The sequence below is a fragment of the Columba livia genome, chromosome Z (genome assembly GCF_036013475.1).
Source record: "Columba livia isolate bColLiv1 breed racing homer chromosome Z, bColLiv1.pat.W.v2, whole genome shotgun sequence".
Classification (NCBI taxonomy): Eukaryota; Metazoa; Chordata; class Aves; order Columbiformes; family Columbidae; genus Columba; species Columba livia.
Window position 1 is genome coordinate 72,783,321 of NC_088642.1, and position 18,342 is coordinate 72,801,662.

At 42.6% G+C, this 18,342-nt stretch overlaps 1 protein-coding gene across 5 annotated transcripts in view; it reads right to left on the minus strand.

Moving 5' to 3' along the window:
- The window catches only part of ECPAS (Ecm29 proteasome adaptor and scaffold), an 84,056-nt gene that overhangs the window by 13,004 nt on the left and 52,710 nt on the right, over nt 1-18,342 (minus strand). For all 5 annotated transcript variants that reach the window (XM_065046353.1, XM_065046356.1, XM_065046357.1 and 2 more), the window contains 13 exons: nt 16,828-16,951; nt 15,798-15,943; nt 14,628-14,682; nt 13,729-13,843; nt 12,397-12,462; nt 12,027-12,144; nt 10,083-10,250; nt 9,117-9,196; nt 8,243-8,348; nt 6,609-6,656; nt 4,620-4,741; nt 3,366-3,516; nt 2,363-2,428 (listed from right to left, as the gene is read on the minus strand). In XM_065046353.1, coding sequence (XP_064902425.1) covers nt 2,363-2,428; nt 3,366-3,516; nt 4,620-4,741; nt 6,609-6,656; nt 8,243-8,348; nt 9,117-9,196; nt 10,083-10,250; nt 12,027-12,144; nt 12,397-12,462; nt 13,729-13,843; nt 14,628-14,682; nt 15,798-15,943; nt 16,828-16,951 — 1,365 coding nt within the window. The remainder of the gene's footprint in view (nt 1-2,362; nt 2,429-3,365; nt 3,517-4,619; nt 4,742-6,608; nt 6,657-8,242; nt 8,349-9,116; nt 9,197-10,082; nt 10,251-12,026; nt 12,145-12,396; nt 12,463-13,728; nt 13,844-14,627; nt 14,683-15,797; nt 15,944-16,827; nt 16,952-18,342) is intronic.

Below are 18,342 nucleotides of genomic sequence, written 5' to 3' on the forward strand. Positions count from 1 at the left end.
GGTCTTCAGCTGAATCCTGAGAGTTTGCCACATGGTGGGAAAAAGGCACCACAAAGTGGCTTATACCACATACAGACTCCAACTCCTACTTTTATGCTAAGCTGACCCCACTAAAATTATCATTTCCTGGAACTGATGCACTCCTGCACTCCAACTATTTAGAAAGCTGAAAGTAACACAATAGCAAGGACTCGTTTTGGGGACGGAAAGGGATGCAAAGGTTTGCACATCTTAGGAAAAAACCCACCATTCCCCCTCAACCGTCTGAAACCTTGAGTAGCAGTAACATATCCAAACTAGAGAAAGAAATGAACTGACTCGAAGACATTCTTAAACTGGTCAAGACAAACAAGTGGAATAAATGACACAGAGGTACAAGAGGGTTTTTATTGGTATCATTTCTAATTTCCTATGCCTAAAATGCCACCAGACAGAAGAGAAACCCCGTGTTTCCAGCACTCTGTGTAGCACACTGTCTGCAGAAGGGAGATCTATCACAGTATCACAGTATGTTTGGGATTGGAAGGGACCTCAGAAGATCATCTAGTCCAATCCCCCTGCTGGAGCAGGAACGCCTAGGTGAGGTCGCACAGGAACATGTCCAGGTGGGTTTGAATGTCTCCAGAGAAGGAGACTCCACAACCTCCCTGGGCAGCCTGTTCCAGTGTCTGTCACCCTCACTGAGAAGAAGTTTCTTCTCAAATTTAAGTGGAACCTCTTGTGTTCCAGCTTGATCCCATTACCCCTTGTCCTATCATTGGTTGTCACTGAGAAGAGCCTGGCTCCGTCCTTGTGGCACTCACCCTTTATGTATTTATAAACATTAATAAGGTCACCCCTCAGTCTCCTCTTCTCCAAACTAAAGAGACCCAGCTCCCTCAGCCTTTCTTCATAAGGGAGATGCTCCACTCCCTTCATCATCTTTGTTGCCCTACACTGGACTCTCTCCAGCAGTTCCCTGTCCTTCTGGAACTGAGGGGCCCAGAACTGGACACAATATTCCAGATGTGGTCTCACCAGGGTGGAGTAGAGGGGAAGGAGGACTTCTCTCAATCTACTAACCACCCCCCTTCTAATACACCCAAGGATGCCACTGGCCTTCTAGCAAATTCAAGAATCACACACTAACTAAAAGTAACCCTCTCTTGAGCTTCATAAGTCAGATCTGCTGTCACTTCCCCCTTCTGCACTGGTATGGCAAAGGGAATAATCCATTATATCCCATCCAAGGATATAATCTCCCAGCCAACCCCACAATGTAGAGGAACAGAGAGAAGGTTGCTTATAAACCAAGACATCTCCACGTTACTCCAGGGAAGCTATACTATCTCTCCCCTTCCCTAGGAAACCCCAAGCATCACCCAGGGCAGCACAGCCGTTCCCGAAGGCTGGCAGGGCAGAGGCAGGGCCTGGAGGAGGGACAGCAGCAGCTGCTGCAGCCTGCAGGGTGGCAACCAGGTCACTTTTACACGGAGCCTTTCATCCCCAGCTGCTTTACACGCTATTTATAGAGATCGCTCCACCTGACACCAAAACACAGGTCCACATGCTGTTCTGTACAGGAGGGCTTGCTGTTGTTACTTTTCCATAAGAGCAGGAAATAAAGAACAGCTCTGGTGTCTATGCTTCTCCTAAAACTTGCTCAGTGTTCACACTCCCTGCCTGCTCAAGGCCCCTGGCTGTGTGCAGTGCCCGAGCAGAAAAAAAGGGGGCTTTTTTTTGGGAAGAGAGAGGCTCTTACAGAGGAAAGTGAGTTCTGCCAAGATGGACCCTGCAGCATGGTGTCTGGGCATCAGCAACTTCAGGAAACTATGGTGCCAAACTCCAGCTGCTGACAGTGCTTTCAGTGATATCAGCATTTTCTCTCAAACTCTCCACCACCGAAGCACGAGCAAGGCCCAGGTAGGGATATCTAAGGCACCACAAGGCAATAGGTAGACAGCATCTGTGCCTTAAAAACAATGTCTATCATCAGTGGGAGGTCCAGCTGAGAAGGTGATTGGGGAATTGTAGGCTAGAGATGAAGAGAATAGGCAGCTAGCATAATCCAGAACCAGCTGAGTCTCCATCCAAACAAAAGCACTTGAAAGATGCCCTCTTCATCAAAGCAGGCAGGTCTTCAGGTGGAGAAACAACACATCTGGCTCCAAATGGAGCCAAGGTTGTTTACAAGTGATCTGAGTGGCACGCTGTGGCAACAGAATTAAAGAAGTCAGTATGTGAAAAAGAAAGGGGACAGACAACCACATGGAGATGTGATGATAAAATGAACCCTGAAGAGGTATTCTGTCAAGCTCCCACTTTGATTCCTATTCTGCTACAACATACCTTACACTGGTACCCTTCTGAACCAAGTACTTACCATGTTAATAGTTTCCATCATGGGAGACGACTTGACAGCACTAAGTCTGGCACTATCCATTGCAGTCTGAAAAGGAAAAAAACCAACAAAACGAAGAGTAAACTCAATATAAAACAGTGGGAAGGGCAACGTCAGCTATAACTCACTATCTTATAAACTCTAACCAATATCAATTTCAGATGCATACAGACTGAAATTAATTATGTTCACACACTAGAAATGTCTCTCTTTCAGAGGCAGATGCTGACATTAAGGAAATAGAAAAAAAACTGGAAAAAATGAAGAAAAATGAAGGAAAGAAATAAAGAGAAGGAAGGAAGGAAGAGAAAAAGAAAGGCAGAAAGAGAAAAAGAGAGTGAAAGAGAAAGAAAGTCCCACTCTGACCTATTGTTCATTCTTTTTTTGTTTGCAAAGGGCAGAGTTTGAACCCTTTCCCTCCTCACAATGAAATTGGCTAAATTTGCTTCTGAACAGTGGATTTCAGTCAATTTCCCAGAAGACTGCTACTGATCAATATGGTTCTTTGAGAGAGATTAAAGGGCACAAGTGCTGACAACATCCACCTCCAGCCCACAGAGTTATGGCACACCTAATTTATGTTATAGGGAGTCCTGCAGTTAATCCCCTGGGAAAAGCAGCAGCAAAGTTTGACAGAACAGGTGCATTCCAGATAATTATGACAAAATCTTTCTTCACCCTTTTCACAGTTGTACATGGAGGTGAAGTGGTATTTAACAACAGTTCTTACTAAGATTGTTCTTCACTTTCTGAAATATGTGGTCTAGTGAGTGAAATATATATATACCCAACCCGTCAAAAAAAAACCCCACAGTTGACCAGCCATATTCCAAAGACCAAACATCTTTTAGCAATTTATTAGCTATTTCTCTTTGCTTGTTTGAACACCTCTCAACTAAATCTGCTATTCTTCTGTTCATTGAATTAGCTTAATTCTTTTGTTATCTCTGTTCAGTTGATACTTTCCCACCACAATTGCACTTACTTTCTCCTGATCTGTCGCACAAAGACTCAAATAATTGAGGACTTGAGGCTCCAGCACACTCAGGGATTCCAACAGGGCCGGGATAAGTTTTGGTGCATGAGGTTTCAGCATAGATCCAGCACTTTTACTGATCTTCACGAGAGTGTTAATGCTGGAAAAACATCAAAGGGAAGGTCAACACACATATATAGCTGAAAAACCTCTCTGGTCTGCTCTAGCGCAGCACCAACAAAAAGGCCAATCCCAATCTCAGGTACGCCAATATAAATAATACCTGCAAACAAAAATCAGTGTATTTTTCTGCTTGAGCAAAATCATACTTTAGCCCTGAGCTTCCAACTGATGCTATGCTTTGCACAGACATTGCTTACTTTGGACAGGGTATCACAAAGGGAATGCACAAAACGGTAGTACTACAGACAGATGTATGAAGAAACAGCACATCTTCATGTTTTAAAGAAGCTCTGCACAAAGTCACTGCAGAGACATCCATTGTCTCTGCACAAGAAAAAAACAAATTACAAGGATCTGTTCAAATCCCACTTGTCAGTTTCAGAATGACCACGTCTCAGGCTGCATTTTGAAAAAGTGTTTTTGTATCTTCAAAAGGGATGAAAACATTCAAGAAATATTCACTATAATTTGTTAGGAGCTTTATAACCTTCCTGGATTTTTTGCAAAGACCAGCTACAATCCAGGTCTGCATTTTCCAGCTCTTCTGTCCCTCAAGCAAATGAAGGAATACACAAGGTCACAGAGTGACAAGCATATGAAGTCCCTACACATCAAGGGACGTCAAACCATTACGTGACATAAAATGTATTTGAACAGTGTGACCAAATGCAGTTTCCTCTGGGATGTGAACTGTCATTACTGACAACCAGTCATGAAATAAGACCTGGCTTTTTCAAGAACTACCGTGGGATTTCTTGTTTACAAGCAGAAGGGGGATGCCAGTCCTGAAGGACAGCCTCAAGTGCAACAAACTGCTTGCAGATCAGTTTGGCAGCTGTACAGGGAGAAAAGAACTTCCTGCTGGGAATCAAATCTGGGCATTTGCGTAGTGGCCAGTGGCCCCCAGAAGACAGGCAGAGTTCCCCAGGCTGCTGTCTGAGCAAGGACTCCGCAGGAAGCCTGTTTTGGGGAGAAACTTGTCACTTCAAACACAACATTCAGCAACTCAGGTGGATAAGCTGGGTCTCTGGGACAAATCATGACCCAGCCCCCAGGGAACTTACATGACACAGAACTAACCTCAGAGATCGGACTTCAGCAACTGTGCTTACGATTCCTTTGTCTAGCAGGCAAGGGAGCAACACAGCTATAGTCTTCTGACCCGTCGCTCCTTTAGAGGGATCACACATTTTTACACAGACCTGGGGACACATCAGAATCAGTGTTGCACAATGTACAAATCTCCTGATCAGATTACATTAAAGCAGCTTCTCCATCAGACAGAAGAAGCCAACAGCAACCAGCACAACTGCTCATGGTCAAATCCAGGCTCTGGTACACCTTCACTCTCATCTCCAGGAGGTACTAATGCCCCAAGCCACATCCCTAAAGGGAATTTCAGCTGCAGTCAGCTTCCAGAGAAGTCAAATTCAGAGCCCAGTAGGCCTTGATCTGCATCTGAGTGAAGAGATGGACCAAATCACCTCTCAGCTGAGGGTCAGCCTATCTCAGCCACATGGATTCAACCATTCCATGAGGCAGGGCAGTAAGTCCCAGAACACAACAGAATCTGCAATTGCAACAACGTTTTAGGACCAGATGACCACTCGTGCCATTGAAATGTCATGCCGTGTGCATTGAGAAATCTGTGATTTCAAACACAGCTCTTAAGATCTGTTTCCACTTCCACCAATGTGACTTTTTTAGAGAAATATCAAACAAAATATTAAGTAATATGTGCACTATTGGAGGAGCTGTTGACACTCTCAAGGGCAGAGCGGCCCTGCAGAGGGATCTGTACAAACTGGAGAACTGGGCAATCACCAACCACATGAAGTTCAACAAGGGCAAGTGCCAGATTTTGCACCTGGGACACAGCAACCCTGGCTGTACAGACAGACTGGAGGACAAGATGCTGGAAAGCAGCTCTGCAGACAGGGATCTGGGGGTTCTGGTTAAGAGCAAGCTGAACATGAGCCAACAGTGTCCCTGGCAGCCAAGAGGGACCCGTGTCCTGGTGCATCCAGCACAGCATCGCCAGCCGGGCAGGGAGGGGATGGTCCCGCTCTGGTGCGGCCTCACCTGGAGCATTCACTGTGTGCAGGGCTGGGTGCCACAGGATAAAAAAGGGTATAAAGCTGCTGGAGAGTGTTCAGAGGAGGCTACAAAGTTGGTGAAGGGTTTTGAGCAGAAGCTGTATGAGGAGCAGCTAAAATCACTTCGTTTGTTCAACCTATAGAAGAGGAGGCTGAGAGGAGACCTCATGGTGGCTACAGCTTGCCCACAAGGGGAGGACGAGGGGCAGGCACAGAACTCTTCTCTTTAGTGACCAGTGATGGAACCCGAGGGAACGACAGGAAGATGTGCCAGGGGAGGTTCAGGTTGGACATTAGGAAAAGGTTCTCCAGAGGGTGCTGGATACTGGAACAGGCTCCCCACGGAGGTGTCACGGCCCCAAGCCTGACAGTGTTCAAGAAGAGACTGGACAACACCCTCAGACACATGGTGTGAACTGTGGGGTTGTCCTGTGCAGGGACAGGAGTTGGACTTGATGAGACTTGTGGGACCCTTCCAACCCAGGACATTGTATAATACTACACCCAAAAAATCTTCTGTCAGTAACAGCACTAGAGTGGGAAGTCCAGATTGGATTACCTTGTTTCATACCAGTAAGGGCTCAGTCAACTACATCAGTTGTGCTTGGTCAACTGTTGAATTTACAGCAAGTTTCTTTAAATCCCACACCCAAGTGGTGAACAAAAGGACATCAAAAGAAAAAAATGAGTTCATTTTATCCCTCCTTTGGTTGTATAGAACTTAACATTACATTATCCTCAAGCAGCAGAACTTCATCACCATCAACAAAAGTACAGAAGAGTATCTGGTCAAGCTTATTATGATTGCATTCTAGGGGACTGTTCCGTTTATCACAACTGCACCTTATACCAGAGTCTTTTCCAAGACAACAGTCATGACAAACAGGTCACGCCTGCAGACACAATAGTGAATGATTACTTGACATCAAAACCACATGTCTCCTTGTGCAAATGACAAAAATTAGAGTTTTACCTTGCTTAAAGTTTTCAGGGCTAGTTCTGCTGCCTTTCGCACAGTCTCCTAAAAAAAGTAAACAATCCATTGTTACTATTTTAAAATATTCTGTGGAATAATTAATATTAACTAAAAACGCTAGTACTGACAGAGCTATATTAATGGCTGATATTTAATATAATATCTTTGAAAGAAATTTGGGCTTTTCTCCATCTGAATATCTGGTCTACTCAATGACAAACACACTAATAATCCTGCCTGACACTACCAGGTTCTCTGTGCTTCTGTTCAAATTTGTCTCTGTGATACTATTTCATTGGTCATCATTTTCAAAACAAAAAATTTCCACAAAAGAAAAAAATGCCAAACAAACAATGAAACCCAACATCAAGCCACCAAAAAACAATGGAACCTTCTACTGCAAAAAGAAGTGCTTTGGGTTTGCTTTACCCTCTCCTCAGTATAATGCCTGTTGCTTAGTGATGTCTTATTCAACAAAATGTCTAAAACTAGAGAAAGACGGACAAAAAGCTAACAGTAAAATTAGTGCAGCTCTGGTGGCAGGTGACATACCACCAAATGCATCAATTACTTGCACTGATGAATTAAGAAGTATCTAGCCGTATTCCTGAGTACTGAAACACAATCACCTGGACTGGTATTACCTCAGGATGTTCTTGGAAAACATATGGCCTGCCACAAGCAGACCTTCCCAAGCCGTTTTCCAGGAAAAATTCAAGAATTAGACCCTTCCCAGAAGGCAGCCTGCAGGCAGTTTCTCTGTTTTGGAAGCTGATGTGGCTCATCAGCACTGAGGCAAAATGGGTCAGTTGGTTTTGGTGCCCAAAAACACTTCTGCACACACACACACACACACACGCGTGCGCACACACACACACACACACACACACACTCACTACACTTTGGAAAACAGCTCAGCCTTGCTTAAGCTTGAGCATAGAAGTCTGGATCCAGAGGGAACACTGCTCAAACCTGGAAGGACCTCAGGACTCTGACTTCATATATGCAGGTAATTTAAGCACAAAAGCAGCCCAAAATAAACGTTCCTATAATCAAGAATCAAGAAAATCCTTAGGAATTTTTTTATATCCAGAAAAAAAGTGCTGAACCATCAAGAATAAGGACAGTAGGAATGAAACCTAACACTTAAAAAAACACGAGAAACATACACAAAGAATTTCTAAGGCAGAGTGGAGATGTTAAATGCAAGGGGCCTGAATTTCTAGTCTGTTTAATACCTAAAATTCCCACTGGCTTAAGCTTCTTAGACAGTCTCTCTTTAAACATTGACAACCAATGATAAGACAAAGGGCAGTGGGTACAAACTGGAACACAGGAGGTTCCATTTAAATTTGAGAAGAAACTTCTTCATGGTGAGGGCAACAGACACTGGCCCAGGCTGCCCAGGGGGGTTGTGGAGTCTCCTTCTCTGGAGACATTCAAAACCCGCCTGGACACCTTCCTGTGTAACCTCATCTGGGTGTTCCTGCTCCAGCGGGGGGATTGGACTGGATGATCTTTCGAGGTCCCTTCCAATCCCTGACGTTCTGTGATTCTGTGTGTGAAACATCTCAGACTTTGATCACTGTACTTTCTGTTGAAGATTCAGGGTCAGTTATCAGTTCCATTACCTTAATGTCATCTTGCACTCTGAACAGAATTTCCCAGATCTCTGGCAGCTTGTCTATAATGTCATCCAAAGGTCTTCCTCTTAGTAAGTCATTCAGTGCCAGACAGCTGCAAAGAAGGAATTTTATTCACATGGTATACTTATTTGATAGAGGAGTACATACACATACTTTTATAAATATAAGGAAATGGTTAAAAAAAAAAGAACTACTGCACATTCCTTATTTTCCCCAAACCCTACTCTACATTGTCACAAGAACATCTCCTTTAAGATGGAAAAAGCATTCAGCCAGTTGGGTGAAACCTGAAACAGGCGACAGACAGCAAGTGAGAAAGGCTGCTGTAGTGAAAATTGCTATTGTAAACATTCTAGTTATGAAATCGCTTCAGATTTCTTTTCTGTAAGTATAGGATAAGAATGAAACAAAATGGTCTAACGACCAGAACTGAAATTAAAATGGAAGTTTTCAACACAGCATAACTGCAAACCAGTATAAACCAAAAGCAGTTTGCTAAAAATGCTATACTGACTGGCGTCCTGCTGCCAAGTACGTATATCGCCAGACTGCCAATATTTTCTAACATTAAGCAATATTTCAGGTTCAAGGATAGGCAAGAACTTTGTTATCAGAAAACTCCTCCTTCAGAGAATGCTGTTCAGTATCATGCTCAAGCTACATGTCATAAAAAAATTCAGGCTAAATTAAGCAAAGAGTTTCAAGACTGAGTCACACTTCAAGTGTAGACTACATGCCTGGGCTCTATCCTGATGAAAGGATGTGTCTTCTTTCGCCCCTCAACTTGCTCCAGTTAACAAGTTTATGGTGAAGAATGGAAGAGAGTTCAAAGAAAATATGTTACTTTTCCTAGCAATACCTGGATTCTCTGATCCTCCACAGACTGCTGGTTAGGTTACTGATCAAATCCTCAAGAATCTCCTTCATGTACTTATCAACCTATTTTTAAAAAAGGAAAAATCATGAAACAAGCATGAATCATACATCCTTTTTCTGTACTCTGAAAAAAAAAATAAGTTCTTTTGGACAATATAGCCTGCTTTCAGACACAGCAGACGGACTAATGCTTGTCAGAGCTGAACCCACACAAACCTACTCTGACTTTGCTTTAGGCATGCCTTTCTCTGCACCGCTCCATGTCGTAATGCTGTGACAAGAGATGACAAAAAAAAAAGAGGAAAATCCCTCAGTCCTTTATCAACTGAACTGTTTGGATGCAGCACCAAATATATATTTACTGGAGAAGCTATTTGCTTTGATAAGGGACCAGAGTGAATGACTTCACATGTTAAGATCAGATTTTCTAGGAGAAAAGATTTGCAAACCCAGCACCAGGACTTGCAAAGCCAGAGCAAGTGCACCCCATTAAAATCACTTATTCCTGAAACTTGTCTGAGAGGAGCTATCCTCATACTGATGGAACAGTCTCTTCCCATGGGTTTCCTCCCACTTAAAAACCAAGGAACCATATTCAGATGTTCTTCCTCTAGGAAGGGCATCTTGGATCACCAGGATTCCTCATAAGCAATATTAAAGCAATATCAAACTGTGGAAAGACCCCACGTAAAGTAAAGTAAATCATACACTATAACACAGGCAACACAAACGAGTTCTGCAATATCCTTTCACATGTAAGAGGCAGTGGAAAAATCTCTGCACACCCTCCACCTCATCCATAGATTCAAGCCCCTCTTTCTCTGTAGGACAATACCTCTCCCCTTTTTGCACAGCCCCTCCTTCACAAGATGCATCTGTCCCATGATGAATGCTGAGATGCCACTGGTTAGCAGCAAACCCACTACTCCCCACTTCGCTGCTCACTCACCATTGACTTGTCGGTGACCAAGGCATTCCAAATGCTGGTCATTGCCTGTCGAATGCCCAGGTTGGGGTCAAACTGGTAACGGTAGAGCCGGGGAAGGAGCTGGGGCAAAAATGGAGCCAGCTGCTCTCCAGCCTTGGCAGCTATCACATTGAAACCAAACGCTGCTCCCTGAAATTACGACAAAAGAGTATTTGTTGAAATAATCTGCATGATCTCTCAGTTACTGCTGCTGGGCACACCACAGTCTGTGGTAAAACTGACCAACAGTTTAGACTTAAACCAAATCAAAAGGACTTGAATGGTACCAGGATCAGCTCCTCATCAGTGCTACAGTACCACAGTGATATCAAACATACAATCACAATCAGCAGACAACACAATACTTCAAAAGTTCCTTCTCTCTAGCCTTCATTTCAAGATACCAAGTGACCCCTTTTGAAAAAGTGTTGATAGAGAATTAAAACTATCAAGATGTCGGTATGTTCTTCTGGTGAGGATGGGCCACTGCTTCCCTAAAACTCTGCCGCATTTAGAATAACTTTGGAACAGAAAAGCTAAAAATAAAAGAACTCTACCTTGGTTCTACAACCTGAATTTTCTGAGGATTATCATTTTGCATCTGTCCATATTTACTCTAAACTCTCGTATTCTTCCATACTCTTTTCTTTCTTCCTTGTCAGTTCCACTCTCAACTCTGTCACAGGGGAACTGCTGCTCACCCATGAAGTCCCATGGGATCTGCCCAGAAAGAAATTGCTCCATACAGGCTGTGCAGTGACTGCCTCTAATAACTTCATGTTTCCTGACCTGCAGCGTCAAAAGCTGCCACTCGAAACCCCACACTAGGAATTTCCCAGGATAGGATGTGCTGTCCAGATTAGTCTAGAAAAGGAAGAGTAATAAAGACAAACTCTTGGTTAGGACCACTGCCATGAGGACCAAGAGGTTGCAGAAAGTCTAACGAAAAGGGAGGCATAGCTTGCAAGGCCCTGAGCAACTTGCTCTGCCTAGCTCTTGTGCAGACTTTTGGAGCTTAGACTTCCAGATATCCTCTTTAATTTAAACGATTCTGCAATTTTCCCAAATGGCAGCCCACAGTTGCTGAGTGGATTTTCTTGACTTATCCTGGCTGGTGGAATTCCACAAGCGTCAAGAACCTAATTATGCTCCTGTGCTTCAGAAGTCCCAGCACAAAGACAGGGAAGTCTTGAGAGACGTGCTGACTTGTCGGACTCGAAAGGTGCAATGCAGAAGATGCAGCTGCTGGATCTTCTTTACAAAAGGTGCTCTGTCTACTCCCAAGGACAAAACAAGTTATTCCACGCTTAGGTAAGGCCAGTGAAAAAGTCCCCAAGTTAAAGCTCTGAAATGTATACTTAAATCTTGAAATTTATGATGCTACCTTTTTTGCAGGAAGTGGATCCAATAGTATTTTGACTTTGCTAAGGCTTCCAGCAGCTTTGAAATATGAAGACTTGAGTTAAAAAGGATATTTTTGACAGTGGTGATTAAACTAGTGTATTGTCAACTGGCTTTTTAGTGACTTGTTGCTGAATATTTTTGTGCTCTGCCTTTTTACATCACAAAGTTCACTTTCTTCGGCATTTTAAAATTCATCCAGTTTTGAAAATACGATCTCACTGTTTGAGCACATCAAGATCTGGCTTCTATACACACTCAAAAGTAAAAGAAGGGATCAAAATTGATTCAGCAGTGAATGTAGGATCATATGAACTCTGTGATACCAATGTTTTACTGTAAGAATTTTGAGTGATCCTGAATTTGTTTCTCAGACTGGTAAATTTGTGCTGGACCTGACGCCAAAACATCAACAAATGACTTCCACATGCAGTTATCCATAGACCATACAACCAGAGCTAGGAACATGAAGTTATTGTTTCCAGAGTTCACAGGGGGAATGGAAGTATGAAAACTGTGAATTACCTTCCGAGAATTCCACATGGCATGATGGTTGGCCAGATTCATGAATTTGTACACCAGGTCTGGCTGATTGAGATCACTAGCCAGTGAACAAAGCTCCTTGTAGGTAGAAAGACCTTGACTTTAGAAAGCAGAAGGGAAATCAGTGTCACTATTTTTAGCTACATAAATCTCATAACAGCTAAAGTTATAGTCAAATCTCAGCTTAAAGCAAACAGAGAGAAATGAATACCTTGTCTGTACTGCAAGAAAATAGCTATGGTAACTTAGAGAACAAGAAGGAACAAAAAGCTCAAGAAGCAGATTTATAAGCAAGGGAATACTGTTTCAGCACTAATTGTGTGTCTGTCATTGAGACTGTCAGTAAACTCACCCATCTGGCGTTTTGCTCAGGCCACCCTGAAACACCACAGTTTCTCCAGTCATCTCATGTTTGGCTCTGGTAGAAAAGAGGTCCAGTATTAGCTTTACCAAACTCTATCCTGGAATGGACTGCATGCTACAGAACAAGTTGATTTGTTTTGTTTTATTAAGTCAGTAGTTTCCCATTCTTTCAGTTCCAACCCCACAAAACCCACACAGGTGTGCAATGCCACACACACTGCAAGGAATCTCATTAACCTGTATCTTATCAAGACTTATAAATATCTCCAGGGTGGGTGTCAAGAACATGGGACCAGACTCCTTTCAGTGGTGCCCAATGATAGGATGAGGGGCAATGGGCACAGACAAAAGCACAGGAAGTTCCATCTGAATATGAGGAGAAACTTCTTTACTCTGAGGGTGCCAGAGCCCTGGAACAGGCTGCCCAGAGAGGCTGTGGAGTCTCCTTCTCTGGAGACATTCAAACCCGCCTGGACACATTCCTGTGTGACCTGCTCTGTGAACCTGATTTAGCAGGTGGGTTGGACTGGATGATCTCCAGAGGTTCCTTCCAACCCCAAACATTCTGTGATTCTGTTAAGGAGATGTGGCAGAAAAGTGAGAGGTTTGCTGTGCAGTCAAAAGGTAAGAAGTCAAAACACTTTCAATTCTGCCCAGACACAAGCCATATAATGGGCAGCAATTCTTTACTTCAAAATGAAAGAAATCCCATTTCCATTCAGCTAATTTGTTCCTGTTTACACCACTGGACCCCCATACTCCAAGCCTGGGGTTCTGTCATTCACAGTGGTCACATCCACACCAGGTTAAGACAGGAGTGGGCTGCAGAAGAGCATCGCCAGCCTAACCAACATGATCAGTAGCCAGGAGTCCTTTAAGACCAGCATTTTTTGCACTAAGGCTGAAAAGTGAACATTAACAACACTTTCTCAGCAAAAGGTCCAGTTCAGGCACAAGCAAATCCTCACTTCTGCAACGTTCACATTGTTCAGAGTTGCTGCAAGAGGTCATTGTCCTTGGCAATTACACAATGCAGTAAGCAGGAAATCTAACCAACCACCAGCTGTTTCGAACTGCTTGAATCAGGACTGTATAATTTTATTTAAGCTTTTTTCAATGGAACAAAACTGGAACAACTTCAGTCACAACCAATTCTAAGTTGCATTAAGAAATGTTCCAGTTTGACCTGCTGGCAATACACGGACGCCGGCTTGCCATTGGCTAGAAAACATTTCTTCCCACAAACAAGAGATGTGCATTTTTGTTCCCATCAGACACATATCTCAGAGCACTCTCACACTGTGTTCTGAGCTGACTGTACCTCTTCCCGTGCATAAGGGTATCAACAAGTGTGGTGACTAGCTCTTGCTGATCCTGTTCACTTCCTAGTTCATATATCAGCCCAAGACCTTTCGAAGCAACATCTTGACTAAGCTCTGCAAGAGATTTTACAAAGTAAAATTAAAGATAACCACATAAATAAGTAACACACTAATTTCAAGAACACAATCCAACCAAAAGCATGATGTAGCAAACAGGGCTCTGCGCTGCAGTTGACAGCTCTCCGTTTTAGAGCAGATCTAGTCTGGCAAGGCACAAGCTTTGCATTCTGAAGTAGCAATTTGTTCTGAAGGCATGTCCCCCATCAAATTAGGTGACATCTTCATGTTAATATTGTCCCTGCAGGTTTCTAAAATAACAGAGAGAGTTCCAAGAGCCATAAGTATCCTGACACACTACTGGTCCATAAAGTCCAGCAAAGTTAATGGTAATACTGTCTTCAACTTCAGTGAGCTTCAGATAGGGTGCTGTATGCTGCCCTTTCCACCAGCTGCCACGGGCAGACCTACAAGCCAAAATCTACTAGCTTAAAGAGGGCTTAGTGTTCCCGTCCACGCAGAATACTGTGATACGCATCCCACTGCCCAAAGCAGAGCAGAAGCAGCACCACTGGACAGTTTCTGTTACTACAGTCTGAAGGGCAAGTGCAGAAAAAGATTTGTGTTTGGTTAGTAAATGACTGAAAAACGTGCTTCTCATCTCTACATGCAAAGCCTAGAAATAATTCCTATTAGGTCAGGAATGGGATGTTTCTTACAGTCACCTGTTAATGCTGACTGACAGAGAGGGTGTAGGTGACTTTCTGCATGCTCCAAGATTCCCTCCAATCTGTTAAAAGTCCACCAAAAGACAAAATTCTTAAGATGTGGTAGTACTTACCATCACTATCTGACAGAATTGAAACAAATGCACTTTGAATATCCTTGAGATGAGACTGCAAGATGAGAAAAAAAGGCATTATTTTTATCTCAGGTTTTGGATCCTTTGTCTGGTCTCAAGAAAGTTCCTAACAGATAAACAGGCCATTTTATCAATGAGGTTGCCTAGCTAACCTACACTTACGACAATAACTGTCCTGCTTTCCATTAATGTAAGCAGTAGCCTGAGTGACATTCACAGAATAAAACAGTTATTTGTCCAGCACCTTTTTAGAGTTACCACACCACTAGTAAGCCATGTATTTTATTTTCCTTGCCTAATACATGGCAATAACACGTCATAAAACTGGCTTGCTGTCAGATGGGGCTATTCTCTGTGCGAGGGTGTCTTTTCCTCATCCCCACTCTAGTGAATTTCGTCACCTTCCACAACACGCACCGTTTAGACAAGTGTAATATGCGGCAAGGTTTTACACGCAACAAACAGACAACATTTGCAAAGCACCTATTGTCCCAAAGTTCTTTATCATTACCTGGAAAGCACAAAATGGTTGCATAGGGCCCTGACAGTCCGTAGTACGTTTATGCAGAGAGAGGACATTTTGGTTGGGAATACTTTATTAAGTCCTTGTGTACAGGACCTTTCAAATTCTCTTATTGGAGAGAAGCACTGTAAATATAAGGTTTTCATCAAAGCACACAAAAAATACACAGTACAAGAAGCATATTGTAACTGCTTCTAGGTACCAAAGTTGTGATAAAATCTGTAAAACAAACAAGTCCAGGAACTCCATCTAGTTCTTCCCCTCCTAGATCTCCTTTCAATACTTTCCAAAAATAAATCCTAAAAACAATACAGACACCAACCTCTTCTTCCCAAGGGAAGATGTACTGCTAATTCATCTCAACGGCTACTTAAGCTAAGCACAGTCTGACTTGCGTGCAAGTCAGATGTTTATAAAGGTGCTAAACAGTCTCATTTGTCTGTCAGTTAGTATGCTGCCCTAGTAACAAACAATAAGACACATCTCAAAAAGACCTCGATAAGGACTGCAGCAGCACTTGGGGGAAAAAAAGCAATGCAACTGAAGGAGAAGGAAGGGACAGAAAAAGTTGAGAAGCAAAAACATAGAGACAATGAGCTAGTGTTAAGAAATGGCATATTTCTTACCTTAATTGCTTTATGCGTGCTCAGCTTCTTCACCATCGACAGAAGCCAGATGCAAGCTGCCTGCCTGACGTGTGGGTTGGGGCTGACAATGTGCTTGTTCAAAATAAGGTCTAGGACCCAGGGAACCACATCATTCACTTTCAAATCTACATGAAAGCAAGAAAGAAAGAAAGGAGGGGAGGGAGCTTTGTGAATCAGCCACGTCCCATTCAATTTCAACGTAATGTGCAGTGGCAATAAAAAAACTAATCAGCCCGTGAGTACTCAAGTGACGCCTTAATCTCTGCTTATTCAGGAAAAGTCTTCACTGGAGTCACTGTGAAAGTATTTCTCCTAATAGAAACATTGAACAGAGTCATCTTAACCCTTCACGAAACTCTTTCAGACCCTGTGGCCAAAAAGGGATACCACTCATACTGCATAAGATTCAGTGCACTACTGTTTTTTGTTAGGACTCAAAATTTCTGGAACAACAGCAGGGTTTGATTTCAATCCCATTCTGCACATGCTCAGCTTTGTGTACACCAGAGATCTAAGACCCCTCTCACAACATTAAAACACCGTTTTGCAGGTCTGAGGCTGATATTTACAGCTGTCTGTTTTGAAGCTAACATTTTGTCATGCTTGTATTTCAATGGGTATACAATATTAGTCCTTAAATAAAACTCCTGCATTTATTGCATGTAAATGTCACTTAATCATATCAGTCCAAGTTGTTCAAAAAAGATTTGCAACCTAATTTTTTAGACCTATTTTCCAGTGCAGGATCTAAAACGCTATTTTAAAAGGTTTGTGTATGTTAAACCTGAAACTAACACTACATGGCAACACAAAATGAAAAAAAATAGAACAAATGCAGTTTCAAGTGGTAATGAATTAGATTTTATCAAGAAGTTATTTAAACAGCACATGAAACAAAGTCTTCTACTGTCTGTGCAGACAGACCTGAAGAGGTGAAATGACCTGGTGCTAGTTCAGCACTGTGAGATTTTACATTCCTGAACCCAGCTCCTGTGTTAGGAAAGCCTACCTGAAGGAGGGATGTATTCCTCCTCTGTGACTGTCCACGCATCACGTGCAGCCACCGAGCTGGTTCCTACAGCAGCGCTGGTAATAGCTTCGCCAACAGTGAACTGCAGCTCTATTTGCTTGGCCTGAAAAACACAACAGACCCTCACTGACACTACTAATTAAACACAAACCAAAACTTTTGGCACTTCAACAAACCACGGTCTCTCTCCCAGTCCCAATTCTCAGCAAGATCCCTCTTTTGGTGAGCATCTGAGACTACATGGCACCTCAGACCCACTGAAATTGATGGAAACTGAGGTCATGTCAGACTCAAAAAAATGAATCATAAGAGCTAAAATTTCCACACTAAAAGTGTGCCCCCTACAAAGCACTTGCTAGTCTCTGCAAAAGTTCACCCTAGTAAACTGAAAGAATTGGAGAGAAAGGAGGAAAATGTTTAAAAAGTTAGAACAAGACTGACAGTCATTAATGAAAATCACCGTGGCTTTGTATGCAGGAGTAAAATATTGTCCTGTAATTCCATCCAGAAGCTGATCATCTCCAAGAGATGCACAAATTTGTTTTTCATGTTAAAAGAATGCAGACAATATTTTCCATTGTTTCTCTTTCCTTCAGGAAAGAATGTGAAGAGTTCTGCCACTTTTTTTTCACTATTTATGATGAATCTTGAATCGTAAGAACTGATTTCCGTACCTGTTGAGTACCTTCTAGATACTTCTAGATAGCTTTCCTTACTCCCTGGAAGCACAAAATGCTCAGGCATTTGGAGATGTAAGCCCTTCTTTTTTCAAGTACACATTTTATAAAAGATGCTGTAATGACCCTAAACAATTACAGGAGATAAACACGGCACCTAAAAGACATAACTTCATGTTTTTGTACACAATGTTCTTACTATTCTTGCTTGCTTGGTCACATCAGATTGGAAGACTCAGCAAACCCAACCTGTCTGATACAGAATAGCTGCTTCTACAATGCTGAATCCTGTGTCAGTATGAACAAGGGAGAAAGATAAAACAAGCTGTAAACGAAGAACAATAAAAACGCTCCTTGACTATTTAATTTTGCTGTCTGGCATACTGCAATACGTAGAGCAGCTCTGAAGTACTGCAAAAGAACACAGTTCACTACATCAATGCATTCAGATTGAAAACAGATAGATATATTTCTACACAGAAAGCTTCTAATTCAAGTGTGCTATATCAGCTGATGTAGTTCAGATGAAAAAGGTCTATTTATATTATCTACTTCTAGGGTACTTTTGAAGGTCAAAGTACAGGCCTATGGCTTCAATACTATAAGCTCTTAAAATTTTACCCGTACAGACAGTCCTCCTGAAAGGGAATGCATATTTGTCTCAGAGACTGGGGCAGAGACCTTGACTGGCAAGTTTTTAAACCATGGCATAGGACATTTTATAAGCCCCAAACATACCTCTGCTCTCTACTTCAAGACAGTTTTTAGAAGTCCAGCAACACTATTACAAAAAGACAGCTTGCCTTGCAAACTTGGC